Source organism: Amblyraja radiata, chromosome 2 (assembly GCF_010909765.2).
Source record: "Amblyraja radiata isolate CabotCenter1 chromosome 2, sAmbRad1.1.pri, whole genome shotgun sequence".
NCBI lineage: Eukaryota > Metazoa > Chordata > Chondrichthyes > Rajiformes > Rajidae > Amblyraja > Amblyraja radiata.
This window is the reverse complement of record NC_045957.1, coordinates 33,343,016-33,361,754: the sequence shown is the minus strand read 5'-3', so window position 1 is coordinate 33,361,754 and position 18,739 is coordinate 33,343,016. Positions and strand designations below refer to the sequence as shown.

The 18,739-nt window shown below is 45.3% G+C and overlaps 1 protein-coding gene across 2 annotated transcripts in view; it reads left to right on the top strand.

The window, feature by feature from the left end:
* Window positions 1-17,580, top strand: part of vipr2 (vasoactive intestinal peptide receptor 2) — an 81,108-nt gene extending 63,528 nt beyond the window's left edge. For both annotated transcript variants that reach the window (XM_033044633.1, XM_033044623.1), the window contains 5 exons: window positions 6,439-6,508; window positions 14,516-14,607; window positions 15,656-15,785; window positions 15,886-15,927; window positions 16,844-17,580. In XM_033044633.1, coding sequence (XP_032900524.1) covers window positions 6,439-6,508; window positions 14,516-14,607; window positions 15,656-15,785; window positions 15,886-15,927; window positions 16,844-17,002 — 493 coding nt within the window. In that variant the 3' untranslated portion in view covers window positions 17,003-17,580. The remainder of the gene's footprint in view (window positions 1-6,438; window positions 6,509-14,515; window positions 14,608-15,655; window positions 15,786-15,885; window positions 15,928-16,843) is intronic.
* The last annotated feature ends 1,159 nt before the right edge of the window (window positions 17,581-18,739 follow it).

Below are 18,739 nucleotides of genomic sequence, written 5' to 3'. Positions count from 1 at the left end.
AAGTGCCAGGGATCGACCAAAGCTGAAGATGCACTCGAGCAAAAACAGGAACTGAAGGTGTCCTCTGTCTCCAACCATTGCTGGGTATAGGTTTACAGCTCAACTTTCTTCAACACAACCCATACCAACAGTGGGGAGTGAAGCAGAGTGTGCCAGGGATGGTGGTGCAGGCAGGTATGATCGTGGTATTAAAGAGGCTTTCAGATGGGCGCATGGAAGTGCAGGGAAACAGAGGGATGTGGATCATGTGCAGGCAGATGAGACCAGTTTAACTTGGCATCATGCTCAGCACAAACATTGTGGGCCGAAGGGTCTGTTCCTGTGCTGTGCTGTTCCAAGTTTTATGTACTAAAGTTAACTTTTCAGGTTGATATATTCTCATCGGAAAGAGCAGAAAGTGAGAAGAAATAAACGACAATGATGGGCACGGTGCAAAGATAATGGTCAAAGGACAAGTGTGTAGAGAAAAGGACATTGATCAGAAACAGAATAATTACCAACAAGATGCTGCACAATGAAATGGCAGTGGTGAATATTGTCTTCACTATTAAACTCAACGATGCGTCTGGCAACCTGTAAAATGACTAGCTGAGGATGAAGTGCATCTCCTCATGCCTTCCTTTAGCTTAGTCTCTTTACCATTAGTCAACTGATAAATACCCCACCCCCCCAAACTAGTAAATAAACTGTGAAGTGAATTTGTGGAATTCCCTGCCACAGAGGGCAGTGGAGGCCAAATCACTGGATGGATTTAAGAGAGAGTTAGATAGAGCTCTAGGGGCTAGTGGAGTGAAGGGATATGGGGAGAAGGCAGACATGGGTTATTGATAGGGGACGATCAGCCACGATCACAATGAATGGCGGTGCTGGCTCGAAGGGCCGAATGGCCTCCTCCTGCACCTATTTTCTATGTTTCTATCTATGTTTCTAAGTGAACCAGCGCAGTGTGCCTGTTCCGTCTAAACGTTTTGTCCATCATTCTTTAGGCCTGGAATTTCACCCAGCGGTTATTGTCAGGCCATTTAGTTTCCTTTAGAGATACAGCAGGGAATAGGCCCTTCGGCTCACCGAGTCCATGCCCAGGCATTCGCACTCGTTCAATGTCATCCCACTTCTTTGGGATACGGGAGGATACTGGAGCACCCAAAAAAAACCTTTGTGGACACAGAGTGAACGTGCAAACTCCACACGGACAGCACCTGAGGTCAGGATCAAACCCAGGTGTCTGGCAAGAGTCAAGAGTGTTTTACAATACAATACAATACAATACAATACAATTTATTTGTCATTTGGACCCCTTGAGGTCCAAACGAAATGTTGTTTCTGCAGCCATACATTACAAAACAAAAAGACCCAAGACACAACATAATTTACATAAACATCCATCACATCGCTGTGATGGAAGGCAAAAAAAACTTATCTCTCCACTGCACCCTCCCCCCCGATGTCAGTCAGAGTCAAAGCCCCCGGCGGGCGATGGCGAATTGTCCCGTGGCCATTAAAGCCACGCCGGGTGATGCAAGGTCGCACACCGGGTCTTGGTGTTAGAGCCCCCTGCATGCGCTCGCAAAGTCCCGCGGCCATTCCAAGCCGCGCGGGGCGGTGCTGTAAGGCCCCGCTCCAGGTGCTCTTCAACCCCGCAACTCAGGCGGGAGAAGTCGCCGTTGTGGAAGCCCCGAAAAGCGGTCTCCCAGCAGGGACCCGCGGGCTCCCGGTGCCGCCGTCCGCCAGACCCGCAGTTGCAGCCTCCGGATCTCCGGAGGTCGGGCCGCGGCAGCGTCCACCACCGCTCCACCCGCTCCGGACTCGGCCAGCTCCGCGACGGTGAGGTGAGTAGTCGGCAGCTCCACAACTGGAGCCCCAGGTCATTCCTGTTGGAGGCCGCTCCACGTTGCAGCCCCAACGACAACGGAGACCCGACAAAGAAAAGGTCGGGTCTCCCGTGCAGGGAAAGATTTTAAAGTTACCCCCTCCCCCCCACCCCCCACCCCCACCCCCCCCCCCCCCCCCCCCACACACATACCCCAACAAAAAAAATAACAAAAACTACATAAACGACATAAAAACGAGACAAAAAATAAAAAAAACACAGACGGACTGCAGAGGCCGCTGCTGACAAGATGTCAGATGTCCCGGATGGGACAATGAAATCCTTACTTGCTGCAGCACAACAGAACATGTGAATATGTAAACATAGTACATAACGGGGGAAAAAAGACAAAGTTCAATAAATAACAAATATAGTGCAAAGAACAAACAATAATATAGCCGTTTGCACTGTGAGACGGCAGCTCTAACACTGTGCCACTGTGCCGACAATTATTAACATTTGTGGAAGTAACCGAATATTGACAGTGTCAGAGAATGATCCGCGCTGAAGGTTGCACCTAGACAGCCTTGAATACTTCAGTTCAGTTGAAACACAGCTATGCCTCAGCGCAGGAATGTATCCATTGTGCATGTCACTCCATGCAAAGATCTTGCCATTATAATACAGCAAAAAAATCCAACTGGCATGACGGATGGTGTATAAATAAGTCAGCTGGCAATCTTACTCTGAATTGCCAAATGGATGGTGTAGTGAAGGACTAATGTCGGTACCATAATAGGACATTACTGCCTCTGCATTAGGTACATGCGCTGTTCAAAATTTTATTAGGTGCTACACTGATGTTTCTACTTTGCTGTTGTCTTAGCCAAAACGAATTCCAGTATTTGGAATCATCTCCTGCTTTCGTGAGTCGGCAACATGTTATCTACTGTTCTGACGGTGGGCCCCCGTTCTCTAATGGAGCCATCACACAATAAGCTCATACAGGGACAGTGTGGAGTAACAGTGGCCGCGAGTTTGGCAAATGGTGAAGTTGGCTTTAATGCCGTCGTTACAAATAATGAGAAACATTTACAACGACAGTAGCTAGTCGCACGAGGAAAGGCAGCATCTAAAGAAAAATGAGACGCAAGAAAGGGAGGCATGGTGGTGCAGTGGTAGAGTTGCTGCCTTACAGCGCCAGAGTCCCGGGTTCAATCCTGACTACAGGTGTTGTCTGTACAGAGTTTGCACATTCTCCCTGTGACCACGTGGGTTTTCTCCGGGTGCTCCGGTTTCCACCCACATTCCAAAGACGAGCAGGTTGATAGGTTCATTTGCTTCTGTAAATTGTACCTAGAGTGCAGGATAGGAATAGCGTACAGATCGGCGTGGACTCGGTGGACCGAAGGGCCTGTGCCTACGCTGTATCTCTTAACTAAACTAAAAGAGATAAAGCACAAAGCGACTGTTAGAGGGAAATGAGCGAGGGGTTTAACCTCCTCAAAAAATTTGAGGACACCTTCAACTTTTCGCTTGGAACATAGATCATAGAACAGTACAGCACAGGGAAAGGCCCTTCGGCCCACAATGTTTGTGCCGAACATGATGCCAAGTTAAACTGATCTCATGTCTGTACATGATCCATATCCCTGTATTCTCTGCATCTCCATGTGCCTGTCTAATAGCCTCTTAAATGCCACGTCCGTATCCAACCTCCAACACCATCCTGGCAATGCCTTCCAGGCCCCCACCACTCTGTGTGAAAGAATTGCCCCGCACATCAACACAAAACTATCACCCCCTTACCTTTTAGCTCTTCCCTGACATTTCCACCCTGAGAAAATGGTTCTAATGCCCCTGTCCCACTTAGCAAACCTGAACGCAAACCTCTGGAGACTTTGCGCCCCACCCAAGGTTTCCGTGCGGTTCCCGGAGGTTGCAGGTGGTTGCCGGAGGTTGCAGGTAGTGGAAGCAGGTAGGGAGACTGACAAAAACCTCCGGGAACCGCACGGAAACCTTGGGTGGGGCGCAAAGTCTCCAGAGGTTTCCGTTCAGGTTTCCTAAGTGGGACAGGAACATCGGGCCTCCGTAGAGGCAACTGTGGAGGCCACAATTGACTCGACTATGGGTGAACTGGGGTTGGGGACTGGACTTTGTGCCTTCCCTCATGGTGGGAGCCATTGTGGGGGGATGTTCTTTATGTTTAAATCTCTTATTAATGTTATGTCTGTATTCTTTCTTTATGTGCTGCATTGGCAAGAAGCATTTCACTACACCTAGGTGTATGTGACCAATAAATAACCTTTGAACCTTTGATAAGTGTCAACCCTAACTGTGCCTCTACTAATTTTATATACTTTTATCAAGTTGCTGCTCAACCTCTGCTCAAATCAGTCCAAGTCTATCCAACCTCTCCCTGTAGCTGAAACCCTTTAATCCCGCCTTAATTCAATACGAACTGAAGTTGTAACTAGAGTTGATGGAGAGGAGGTGGGCTGGGGGCGGTAATTCTTACCTTAACCGTCTGAGCCAGAATCCAACAGGGGGAATACCCAACACATTGAAGGGAGAAAGAAAACTCAGATGAAAGGGTGAAACAAAATCAATTTCCGACATATAGTGCGTCAGGTCCAAGAAACTGTACAGTTGTGATACATTAGCACTTCCATAACTTAACTTGTAAAATTAATTATAGCTTGGCTCAAAACCTGAAGCATGTAATGAACGTGGGTGTTCATACATTCCGTTCCTCTGACTCGTTGAACGCAGTGTACAGGGAGAAGCAAGAGGTGTCACGCAAAGCTCTACAAATATTTCCAACTGGTTTATTCAACTCGCTAACTACAAGGTGTGCATGTATCTGAAGAAGGGTTTCGACCCGAAACGTTGCCTATTTCATTCGCTCCATAGATGCTGCCTCACCCGCTGAGTTTTCCCAGCATTTTTGTCTACCTTGCATGTATCTTATGTTCACTTCACTGTTTTCCCCTTTTCTACAGGACAGTATTGTGAAAATATTCCCAGATTTTCCAAGTCTCTTTGATCCTCAAAGGACTTGGTTTAGTGTCGACATGCTCTCAAATAAAGTGTGATTTCTTTGCTCAATTTAGTTTCTATGTTTCTATGTTTAGTATAGTTTAGTTTTGTTTATGCTTTAGTTTGTAGTATAGTTTAGCTTAGTTTAGTTTAATTTAATTTAGTTTAGTTTAGTTTTTAGTTTTTAGTTTAGTTTAGAGATACAGCGTGGAAACAAGCCCTTCGGCCCACCAGGTCTGCGCCGACCAGCGATCCCCGCACACTAACACTATCCTACACACATTAGGGACAATATTTACATTTACCAGGCTAATTAACCTGTACGTCTTTGGAATGTGGGAGGAAACCGAAGATCTCGGAGAAAGCCCACGCAGGTCACAGGGAGAATGTACAAACTCCGTACAGACTGCACCCGTAATCGGGTTCGAACCTGGGTCTCCGGCGCTGCATTTGCTGTAAGGCAGCAACTCTATCGCTGCGCCACTGTGACTGCCCAAAAGTTTCATTTCGTTTAGTTTAGGGATACAACATAGAAACAGGCCCCTCAGCCCACCAAGTCCACACTGACCATCGATCATTCATTCACACTAGTGTTCTTGATGCGTACAATGAGCAAATATGTCCTATTACTGGAAGTTACAACATGTTGCCTTTTCTTAAATTGGCATGTATGTGGTGGATGAGATCCATAGGATCTGCAACAGCCATAAGCACTGGTCTCACTGCAGCGGCTTCAGTCCTGCTCTGGGACTCCTGCCTGCAAGACCTGTCCACAACTAAAAACCGCAAATGGGTTTGTAGTTTGCATTGGACAAAATGCGTAAACATTATGCAATGCCACCTCCACAGATGTTGTACTTTTCCATGCATCATCAAATGTTACATCCCGTGTGTTTATTATTATTAATTGAATTTGTTGACTGGTTAAACCACAACTATCAAGAAGTGGGCAGTTGAAAAATGCACTAAAATGTGTATTTTTCCAAACAGCCCACGACATGATATTTGTGGTTAATTGGGATGGTTCAACTAGAGACGCAGGTGGATGGGAGCCAGAGTAGTAGGTCAGAATATGGAAGGGGCAATGGGAATGTAAAGGCTAGGACAAGTAAGTCTCAAAAGAAGAACATGCAGGGAGAGGTGAAAGAATATAGTGAAGCTGTGTTTATTTGAATGCAAAGAATATTGTGGGGAAAGCAGAAGATAGACACAAAATGCTGGAGTAACTCAGTGGGACAGACACCATCTCTGGAGAGAAGGAATGGGTGACATTTCGGGTTGAGACCCTTCTTCATTCCTTCTCTCCGAGATGCTGCCTGTCCTGCTAGATTAAACGAGCATCTGCAGTTCCTTCCTGCGCAGTGTGTGAGGAGAGGAGATGTACATAAAGCCTGGATCGGTGCAAATGGGCAATGACTCTACCAACTGTACATGGTGCCGCTATTACATGTAATAGCTTGCGCTCGGAATTATTGGATTGAATGACTCTTTTTCATCCAGCAGAGACACAATGGGATGAATGTTGTACTGCAGTGCTGTAAAGTTTTGAAGCATTCTTCTGCAAAATGCATGTTCTTCTTTGAATTTAGCTGCTGGGATACCAATAACCACAGCGTTCCGTGGTGGACAATCAGAGTACCAATCCTGGCATCTATCATAGTAAGTCGAAGGTCTGTCTCTCTTCAATCATTCATTTCTTGAGCTGACTTCATCCACAACAGTATGTGCTACTGATTGGTCAAAGTGGCACGGTGGTGCGGCGGTAGAGTTGCTGCCTTGCAGCGCCGGAGACATGGGTTCGATCCTGGCTACGGGCGCAGTCTGCTCGGAGATTGTACGTTCTCCCCGTGACCTGTGTGGGTTTTCTCCAGCATCTCCAGTTTCCTCCCACATTCCAAAGACGTACAGGTTCGTAGGCTAATTGGCTTGGTATAATTGTAAATTGTCCCTAGTGGTGGTAGGATAGTGTTGGTGTGCGGGGATCACTGGTCGGCACGGACTCGGTGGGCCGAAGGGCCTGTTTCTGGGCTGTATCTCTCAACTAAACTAAACCAGACAGGTCAGCATGATTGTAGCCTTTATGTCAATGTATTTAAACATAGAAACATAGAAATTAGGTGCAGGAGTAGGCCATTCGGCCCTTCGAGCCTGCACCGCCATTCAATATGATCATGGCTGATCATCCAACTCAGTATCCCGTACCTGCCTTCTCTCCATACCCTCTGATCCCCTTAGCCACAAGGGCCACATCTAACTCCCTCTTAAATATAGCCAATGAACTGGCCTCGACTACCCTCTGTGGCAGAGAGTTCCAGAGACTCACCACTCTCTGTGTGAAAAAAGTTCTTCTCATCTCGGTTTTAAAGGATTTCCCCCTTATCCTTAAGCTGTGACCCCCTTGTCCTGGACTTCCCCAACATCGGGAGCAATCTTCCTGCATCTAGCCTGTCCAACCCCTTAAGAATTTTGTAAGTTTCTATAAGATCCCCTCTCAATCTCCTAAATTCTAGAGAGTATAAACCAAGTCTATCCAGTCTTTCTTCATAAGACAGTCCTGACATCCCAGGAATCAGTCTGGTGAACCTTCTCTGCACTCCCTCTATGGCAATAATGTCCTTCCTCAGATTTGGAGACCAAAACTGTACGCAATATTAGAGGCACAGAGCTAAAATAAAGGGTGAAATATTAATCAAAAGAACAACACAGTGTTCTCACCATCACGGGTATGTGACACCTTCGGTAGCTGGGAACTGGTGCTGAGTTTGTGTCGCCATCAGTTTGCACAGGAGTGGGAGAAAGCTCAGAGTAAGCACTCGAACCACTGGCCCCAAACACCTTACGTACTGAAATGCTTTCAATGCCAATACCCCATGAGCTATGGAATCACCTAATTCCACTGACTATTCAATCAACACTGTTAATCAGCTGCTTATAATTTATGTACAAGAGATACAAGGTACAAGAGAGTTTATTGTCATGTGTCCCAGATAGGACAATGAAATTCTTGCTTTGCTTCAGCACAACAGAACATAGTAGGCATGACTACAAAACAGATCAGTGTGTCCATATACCATTGTATAAATATATACACACATGAATAAATAAAACAGATAAAGTGCAAATAAACAGATAATGGGCTATTAATGTTCAGAGTTTTGTTTGAGTTGAGTTCAATAGCCTGATGGCTGTGGGGAAGACGCTGTTTCTGAACCTGGTTGTTGCAGTCTTCAGGCTCCTGTACCTTCTACCTGAAGGTAGCGGGGAGATGAGTGTGTGGCCAGGATGGTGTGGGTCCTTGATGATAGTGCCAGCCTTTTTGAGGCAGCGCCTGCGATAGATCCCCTCGATGGAAGGAAGGTCAGAGCCGATGATGGAATGGGCAGTGTTTACTACTTTTTGTAGTCTTTTCCTCTCCAGGGCGCTCAAGTTGCTGAACCAAGCCACGATGCAACCGGTCAGCATGCTCTCGACTGTGCACCTGTAGAAGTTAGAGAGGGTCCTCCTTGACAAACCGACTCTCTGTAAGAATGTAGGGAGGAGCTGCAGATGCTGGTTTAAACCGAAGATAGACACAAAAAGCTGGAGTAACCCAGCGGGACAGGCAGCATCTCTGGAAAGAAGGAATGGGTGACCTTTCGGGTTGAGACCCTTCTTCAGCCTAGCAGAACAGTCTTTGATTTACAACAGGATCTTGAGGTCCCAAGCCGGTCGCTTCCTAACAGGTGTAACACAAGGAGATACAGTGGTGAAGAAGGCATTGTGGGGTGGTGCCAGGAACACACAGCCAGGGATGGTGGTGAAGGAAGATACCATAATGGCATTTAAGAGGCTTTTGGAAAGGCACATGGATATGCAGGGAATGGAGTGATATGGATCACGTGCAGTCAGAGGAGGTTAGTTTAGCTAGCCATCATGTTCTGCAGGGACATTGAGGGCCGAAGGGCCTGTTCCTATGCTGTGCTGTTCTCTGTTCTGCCTACCTCCTCTGCAAATGCCTCCAAACATCCAGCCTCCACTACACTCTGAGGTTGAGAAGTTCAGAAATCTACCACCTCCCATGAGAAGACACTCACGCCCAACAAGTTTCAATTCACGAGTAATTTAAACAATTAGTTTAGGCTTCCATCTCCAATTCTTTCTTGTCGGGCATAGAAAATAAATTGAAAACTTGTCCTGTGAGCGCAAGCTGATTTTGTTCATAGGTGCCGTGTTGGAAAAATCCCTCTGCTGACCAAGTCCTCTTCAATGCTGATTATTTCCCCCAACCCCCAATACCAAAAACATGGGGTTACGGACAAACGTCCTTGAGCTGCCTTGCAGAAGGATGGAAGCTTTCTGTTTGTGTACTGCCTTATCATTTTGCTTGATAATGTCCAAAACTATGCCTCTAATCCCACGCTAACTTGACGTTCAGGGTCTCTTATTTAGGCAAACACATACGTTGCCTGTTGCAATTTATCTCAAATAGACAGTGATTTGGCAGGGCTGGCTGGCGGAAGAATTTTGGCTTGTGTACCTTGGGAACTTTGAGAACAACTTGCTCTCTTTTAATGACTACTTGAACGGGAAAATAGAGATAGAGACAAAATGTTGGAGTAACTCAGCGGGACAGGCAGCATCTCTGAAGGGAAGGAATGGGTGATGTTTCGGGTTGAGACCCTTCTTCAGACTGATGTCATGGGAGTGGGAGGTACATAGATAAGGAAGTGTAAGGTGTGAAAATAGGACAGAGGGAATGCGGCTCAAGCAAAATGCAGAATAGATCATTGTAAGGTGGGAGAAGGTGACAACAAAGCAAACAGCGATAAAATGTAGTCGGGGACAGTAAGTGGTCGGAGAACTGGGAAGGGGGAGGGGATGGAGAGAGAGGGAAAGCAAGGGTTACTTGAAGTTAGATAAGTCAATGTTATACCTCTGGGGCGTAAGCTGCACAAGTGAATTACGAGGTGCTGTTCCTCCAATTTGCGCTGAGTCTCACTCTGACAATGGAGGAGGCCAAGAACAAAAAGGTCAGTGTGGGAAAGGGAGGGGGGGGGGGGTGGGGGGAGTGAAATAGAGAGTTGCCTGTGGTGAAAATGTAGTTATTTACATGCTGAATGTATAATGTACTAACATTGAGATTTGATTTCCTTGAAGCCAATTAGATTGAATTTCAGGAGCAGGGTCCACTAAACCTGTGTTGTAACATCATACATTGTACACATTCAACAGAGCACAACATTTATCCTGGGGCCACAGTTTAATGAGGAAAGGCTTCATCCACCATTATTGGATTAGACCTCAGAATATCTTGAAGCTCCATGCTGTTAATGAAATTTGTCTAAAGTGATCCTAAAGTGTGCCCAATGTTATGAAGAACTTCTAATACTGTGGACACAAAAGTATCTTCTATTTATTCAGTATGACAAAGCAAGGAACTGCAGATGCTGGCATAGTTTAGTTTAGTTTAGTTTAGTTTAGAGATAGTACAGAAACAGGCTGTTTGGCCCATCGACCAGCGATCCTTGGGTTGCCAACTGTCCCGTATTAGCCAGGACATCCCATATATTGGGCTAAATTGGTTTGTCCCATAGGGGACCGCCCTTGTCCCGTATTTGACTGCTACTAGCAGGTGCTCCTCAATTTACGATGGGGTTATGTTCCGATAAATGCATCGTAAATCGAAAATATCGTGTCGAAAATGCGTTTAATGCGCCTAACCTACCTAATCTAACCTACTGTCACCACAGTGTTCAGGGTTGGACCGCCAGGCGCTTGTGGGTTTTCATTCTCCGGGTTAGCTTCCTCACATCACTCCCTCGTCGCTTCCTCCCACGGAAAGGCTAACATGGTTCTCTTATCTCCCTGCAAAATCTCGCCGTACGCCAGTCTCTTCTTCAGTCCTGAAGCTCGCCTCTTCTGTATCCACTGCACGCTCTCTCTCTCCTCAGCTCAGATACCTCATATACAAAACAGCTGACTCAAACGACCTTACATCAAGATAAGTAGGAGAGAAGGTGCACAGGCTAGCGTTAGATACTAACAAGCCAGCTCAGGCGAGTGAGTGCGCCTGTCCAACAGAGCAGGTGTAAATCTAAATATACCACAGGAAAGCAAATTTTATTAAACATGCCGGGCCGACGGACAGGATCCGGGGCCATTGGGGACCGTGTCTCACCGACACTGGGTGGGCTGAAGGGCCAGTTGTGTCTCTAAAGTTTAAATGTTCGTGAATATACTTTTTCCCCAAATCATCCTGCGGGCCGGATTGGACCCCTTCGCGGGCCTGATGCGGCCTACGGGCCGGTAGTTTGACAGGGGGGATTTGGGCCAAATGCAGTCAAATGGCACTAATGCAGGAAGGAATGTTGGTCTGCACGGGCAGGTTCAGCAGAAGGGCCTGTTTCTGGGCTGTATAATTCTATGGGTCCATGACTCAGGAATGAAAGTCGTGCCAGCGAACCATGGGTGAAACTCATTATCCAAATGAATTGAAGTTTGTAATTTGAATTAAAGTACAGCGTATGGCATTTTAGGGTGTCCCAGTTTTGCTGTGGCTATCAGTTCTTGTAAGTGCTTCACTGAACTGTCAGCTCATCCACTACTAATGAAACATGCTAGCTAACCTATTCTTGGACACTCTTCAATGGGTCATTTGCTTTGATATTCAGAAAAGTATTTTGGACAAATGTCTCTTTTGACCTAGTTCCAGTGTTTTATTTTTGCCTTTGAAGCAACTGTTTAGTTTACATTATTTTGTTTTGGTGACATGAAGTTGTCCTAAAAATGATTACATATCTAAAAAATGCTATCGCATTAATCCTGCACTTGTCATGGATTGGTATCTGGATGCTGTCGCCAAGAGTGCAGTCCCTAAAAGGCATGAGTGTCTAATGTACAAGCAGCACACACTTTGGACTTTAGACTTTAGAGATACAGTGCAGAAACAGGCCCTTCAGTCCACCGAGTTCACACCGACCAACAATCACCCCGCACACTAGCACTATCCTACACACTGGGGACAATTTACAATTTTACACATGCCAATTAGCCTACAAACCTGTACGTCTGGAGTGTGGGAGGAAACCAGAGCACCCGTAGAAAACCCATGCTGTCCCAGGGAGAACGTACAAACCCTGTACAGACAGTACCCGTAGTCAGGATCGAACCCGGGTCTCTGGCGCTGTAAGGCGGCAACTCTATGGCTGTGCCACTGTGCCACAGAACTCATCTTTGCAGTGGAAACTGGTTCTCAGCTGTTTGTGCTATATGCACGATGTCAGGACTTTCATATGAAGAAAGACTGGATAGACTCGGCTTGTACTCGCTAGAACTTAGAAGATTGACGGGGGATCTTATAGAAACTTACAAAATTCTTAAGGGGTTGGACAGGCTAAATGCAGGAAGATTGTTCCCGATGTTGGGGAAGTCCAGAACAAGGGGTCACAGTTTAAGGATAAGGGGGAAATCTTTTAGGACCGAGATGAGGAAAACATTTTTCACACAGAGTAGTGAATCTCTGGAATTCTCTGCCACAGAAGGTAGTTGAGGCCAGTACATTGGCTATATTTAAGAGGGAGTTAGATGTGGCCCTTGTGGCTAATGGGATCAGGGGGTATGGAGAGAAGGCAGGTACAGGATACTGAGTTGGATAATCAGCCATTATCATATTGAATGGCGGTGCAGGCTCGAAGGGCCGAATGGCCTACTCCTGCACCTATTTTCTATGTTTCTATGTTTCTATGATACTGTAACCTATGCAAAACTCCTTTTCTGAATTTCACTTCCTCCTATTTCGATAGCCCTGAACTTCAGAAGAGATGCTAAATGTTGCTGTAGCTACGGGTAGAAGACATCCAACCAAGAATAATTTATTTAAAATAATTCGAACCTGAAGGGTACAAAGATGGCACATAAAACGTGACAACTTTAGTGCACAACCAGGATAGTGTGGTCTACCGTCTTACACTCTTACACTTAGTCTGATTGTGCCTAACGTATAGCAAGATTGCCACTGACCTCTATGCAAAAAAATAATTTCACTGTACCTGGGTACATGTGATAATAAAGTACCATTGAACCATAACCTTTAGCCCTTGGAGAAAAGATGCAGTCCATTGTACCAGTGCTTCTTCATTGAAAACTCTTCTCGGTTAAGCCCAACCCCTGCACTATCCACAATAGCTCTGCAAAATGGCCCTTTTCTCATTGAATTCCAGCTCTTTCTGACTGTTGAATCTGCTTCCACCACCTTTTCAGGTGCTGCGTTCAAGGTCAAAACAATTCACCGCGTTATAAAAAAAACCCTCATATACTTCTGGAAATCTTTGTCAATTATTTCCAGACTGTATACCTTGGTTACTCAGCCCTGCTCTCAGTGTAATAGAAAATACAAGTGACGTCAATCCCAACAGTTTATCTCGATAAACCAGCCCTCAGGTGCAGGATGATGCACTCAATGCTCTTTACATTAAGAAATAAATTAGGGCACTGGTTGCAGCAGTAGGGGGAGAGAGAGAAGGTCAGACTGAGCAAGCCAACCATTTCAGGAGAGAGAAACAGGTTGACTCATCAATATGAAGCACTAACTTTGATTTACTTTGTAACTTTGTCTAACTTTGTACGGTGAGAAGGGGAAAGTTTAATGGAGATTTGCAGGGCAGGTTTTTTACACAGAAGGTGGTATGGGACCGGAACTCATTGCCATGGTTGGTGGTGGAGGCAGATATGATGATGGTCTTTAGATAGGCACAGGGAATTGCAGGGAATAGAGGGATATGTGTACAGGCAGATGAGATTGGTTTAACTTGGCATCATGTTCAGCACAAACATTGAGTTTAGTTTATGTACCGAGTTAACTCAAACATTGAGTTAACGCATGTACCAAGGTACAGTGAAACGCTTTTGTTGCCTGCTAACCAGTCGGTGGAAAAACAATATATTACATTCGAGCCATCCACAGTGTACAAACATATGATAAAGGGAAGAACGCAAATAACATTTAGTGCAAGATAAAGTTCAGTAAAGTCCGATCAAAGATAGTCCGATGGTCTCCAATGAGGTAGATAGTAGCTCAGGACTGCTCTCTGGTTGTTGGTAGGATGGTTCAGTGGCCTGATAACAGCGGGGAAGAAACTGTCCCTGAATCTGGACATGTGCATTTCCAAACTTCTATAGCTCTTGCCTGATGGGAGAGGGGAGAAGAGGGCCAAAGGGCCTATTGCTGTGCTGTGCTGTTCTATGTCCTACAATATGTTCCATGTGCTCTCTCCACCCATTGTACTGCAAGCATCTTTCCGCCTTTGTTTCACATTTCCAGCATCTACTTATCTCACTTTTGTAAGAGGTTTTGAAATGAGAGCGATTGTCACGATGGGACGACATTGGAACTAGTTTTGAATGTGAGGTATGGGTAGTCAAGTGCTGAGAAATAGCTGGAGTGCTTTGGAAAACATGCGTTTTTGTCGCGGATAGAGCGGCTGATGATCACTGAGCAATAACATTTCAAATTAGTTTAATGTATTCCAATGCTGAAACGTGACAATATGAGGGATTGTTGCATGATTTAAAATATTGTAAAATATTGAATAACATGCCTGAAATTGAAAATTAAGCAAAACAAGAAAGGTATCTTTCCATTATTTTGAGTGAATGTGGCTAATGTGCAAATTCTTATTTAATTCACAGCTAAACTTCATCCTGTTTATTAGTATCGTGCGAATACTGATTCAGAAGCTAAGGTCACCGGATGATAGTGGCAAGGACCACTCACAATTCAAGTAAGGAAGTTATTTGTTCCTTCATGCTATGCACATTGTTGAAAATATTGGGATGCACACATGCACAATTTGAATCCTTGGGTCTTGAGTTTATCTTGAGTTTTGTTAATTGTCATGTGTACTGAGGTACAGTGAAAAGCATTTGTTGCGTGCATTATTTTCCTGTCCTACAGATATTGCTGCATTAGCCCTGCATTTATGTCAAATTGGGTCTGTTTTGCAGGTGGTCATATGTGGAGAGTAGGAGAGTAGAAGACATCCAACATTATTGTGGGAACTTGAGGTGTTCCCCACAAGTACCTGCAAAACTGCAGTCTTTCCTCTCCAGGCGAGATTCCCAAAACGCTCATAAACCATCTTCAATTTACACTGACAAACCCCACAACAACTTCTCTTGTTACCACCCTGAGCATCCACCAGACAGGCTAACTTCGAACAATACAAGGCATGGTCTGATGAAGGGTCCCAACCCAAAACATCACCTGGTTTAGTTTAGTTTAGTTTAGTTTAGTTCCATCACCGAGATACAGTGAAGAGCTTTTGTTGCATGCTAGCCAGTCAGCAGAAAGACATGACATGATTACAATCACCCATAGTGTACAGATACACGAGAAAGGGAATAACGTTTAGTGCAAGATAAAGTCCAGTAAAGTCCAATTCAAGATAGTCCAAGGGTCTCCAATGAAGTCCAAGGGTCAACTAACAATGTTCTCCTGAGATGCTGCCTGATCTGCTGAGTTACTCCAGCACTTTGTGTCCTTTTGTGTAAAGCAGTATCTGCAGTTCCTTGCTTCAACAATACAAGGCCCTTGATGGGAACAGACAGCTCAGTCACTCTGCTGAAACTTTACTCTCTCTGCACCGGCTGCATGTTCTATCAGCTGGATGTGGGCATTCCCATTACAGCATTTAATGGTAGCCTTGGTCCTGAAGTTTTGTATCATGTATTGGCTATCTCATTGAGTAGTTCATCCATTAAAATGTGCCCCTGCTGCCAAATTTATATTTGCCAAGTCCGTGATTGTCTTTCTTCTTCCCAATCTACCAGGAGACTTGCCAAATCCACGTTGCTCCTGATCCCGTTACTGGGAGTCCATTACATTGTGTTTGCCATTTTCCCAGATAATGTTTCGAACAAGTATCGGATCATATTTGACTTGTGTTTCGGATCTTTTCAGGTAAATAAATCAATTTATTTCCCCTTCCCACCATTTAAATTCTTACGTCGACAGAATTTATTCAGGTGTTTTCTAAAACTCTGATTTGTTCCTTTTGCAGGGATTTATAGCTGCCATTCTGTACTGCTTTTTAAATAGAGAGGTGAGTTATTCTGATGACTTTCGATGCTTCCACCGCAAACTTTGCTTGGAACTATTTTGAGGAAGCCGAAGAAAACCCACGCCGTCACGGGAAGAACGTGCAAACTCCGCACGGACAGCACCCGTAGTCAGGATCAAACCCAGGTTTCTGGCGCTGTAAGGCAGCAACTTTAATGCTGCTCCACTGTGCCGTCCAGTTTCTGCTAAATTGATGAAACATTGCTAAAATTGGAGAATGTAATTGGCAGGACAATGTTCAGAATGAGGATAAGGATCATAGCATGGGTTGAATACAAATTTGATTGCGCTTATTCGGACGGGTGTCGGCTTACGAGGAGAATGGGGTTGGGAGGGAAAGATAGATCAGATGAAATATGTAGGAAGGAACTGAAGATGCTGGTTTAAACCGAAGATAGACACAAAAAGCTGGAGTAACTCAGTGGGACAGGCAGCATCTCTGGAGGATAAAGGGGAAATCTTTTAGGACTGAGATGAGAAAAACATTTTGAATCTCTGGAATTCTCTGCCACAGAATGTAGTTGAGGCCAGTTCATTGGCTATATTAAGAGGGAGTTAGATGTGGCCCTTGTGGTTAAAGGGATCAGGGGGTATGGAGAGAAGGCAGGTACGGGATACTGAGTTGGATGATCAGCCATGATCATATTGAATGGCGGTGCAGGCTCGAAGGGCCGAATGGCCTACTCCTGCACCTATTTTCTATGTTTCTATGTTTCTATGAGAGAAGGAATGGGTGAGGTTTCGGGTCGAGGCCCTTCAGATAAATCAGCTATGATTGAATGGCGGAGTTGACTAGATGGGCCAAATGGCCTAATTCTTCTCCTATCACTTATGATAGCAGCCATGAAAGTAGGTTAATCATGTTGTATGCATTGACACTCTCTGTTCTTCAACTGTAGGTTCAGGCGGAACTGAAAAGGAAATGGCGGAGCTTGGCATCAGGTTGTCGACTATATTCTGACTACAGTCTACACAGAGGGTCGGTGTCTGGGAACGGCACGGTTCACAGGAATACCCGGGCACAATCATTGCTTCAGACAGAAACGTCTCTGGTATGAGCGGCTGCACGCAACCCTGGCCTGCCTCGCCTGTGCTGCTTTGTTGGAGAAACCCAATGGAACATTGCTGTTTCCTCGAGCTGCAACATTCGCTTGATCAAGTGTGCATGATTTTTAAAAAGACACATGACAGCTACCCAAGTCGGCCTCAGATGTAATACCATTTACGGGCGTGTTGGAAATTGTTGTCGTGTGTTTTGCTGTGTACGTAATCAGCTGCTTGAAGATTGCATTCACCAAGTCTTGTGATGGAGACTGACTTTGCCCACTGGAAAAGCCATGTACATCACCGGTTCATAGAAGTGAAAGGATCCTGGCGTGCACGATCCCAGGGGGATGCACAGCCACGTTTAAACTTTGAACGTGAATTTTTAATTGATCCCCGTCAATTGTAATCTTTGGAATTCTGCCATGATCACATCTTCGTAATATTCAGTCAGTCGCTTGTGTTAAATATGTGGGATATTTTTTCATACATTCCTGGATTTCAAGCTAGATAAGTTGTTTCTAATGGTACGGTGATGTGAGTCTCAAGTGTCATTTGAGCAATAAAATTGTGAACAAATACGTCGTAGTGAGAAAATATTACTGACTTCAGTGGGAATTTAGTACCGGGCATAGGACACGTGTCTGAAAATTATTGTCGCCGATGTCTGATGGCTTAAGGTGACATATCTCTCTCTCGACTTTTGTAGAAACATGGAAAGATTTAGTTTAGTTTAGAGGTACAGCATGGAAACAGGCCCATCAGTCTATGCTGTCTATCGATCACTCATTCATCCTAGTTCCATGTAAAAATTGTGTCTTTAATCGGACTTTATCTTGCGCTAAATGTTATTCCCTTTATCACCTATCCGTACACTGTGAACGGCTCGATTGTAATAATGTATGATCTTTCCACTGACTGGTTAGCAACAACAGCTTTTCACTGTACCTCGCTACTTGTGACAATAAACTAAACTATCTTACTAACAAAACACTAGGGGCAATCTAGAGAAGCCAATTTACAGGCACGACTTTGGGATGTGGGAGGAAACCAATGAACCCGGAGAAAACTCAGACGGTCGCGGGGAGAATGTGCAATCTTTGCACAGACAGCACCCAAGCTCAAGACCCGGGTCTCTGGCGCTGTAAGTCAGCAAGCAGCTGTGCCACAGAGCCACCCAGTATTTTATATGTAAAGCTGCAGAACAAAAGAAGGTGCATTCAACCACTGGACTTGCTTTCATCCTTATGCCCCTGTCCCACTTAGGAATCCTGAACGGAAACCTCTGGAGACTTTGCGCCCCACCCAAGGTTTCCGTGCGGTTCCCGGAGGTTGCAGGTGGTTGCCAAAGGTTGCAGGTGGTGGAAGCAGGTAGGGAGACTGACAAAAACCTCCGGGAACCGCATGGAAACCTTGGGTGGGGCGCAAAGTCTCCAGAGGTTTCCGTTCAGGTTTCCTAAGTGGGGCAGGGGTATTACTCTCTATCAAACGGCCTCTACATACGTCCCCTTCAAGTGAAGTATTATTAATTCAACACACTTTTTGGGAGCAATTTTCCAAACATAACAATTAAATACATGCCTTCATCATTCAGGACATTCTCAAGGCAGGAGAGTCTAAAACTAGGGGTATAGGATCAAAGTGAGAGGTGAAAGATTTCACAGGAACTTGTGGGGCAGCTTATTCTCAGAGGATGGTAGGCCTAGGAAATGAGCTACCAGCTGAAGCTGTAGGAGCGGGTATAATTACAA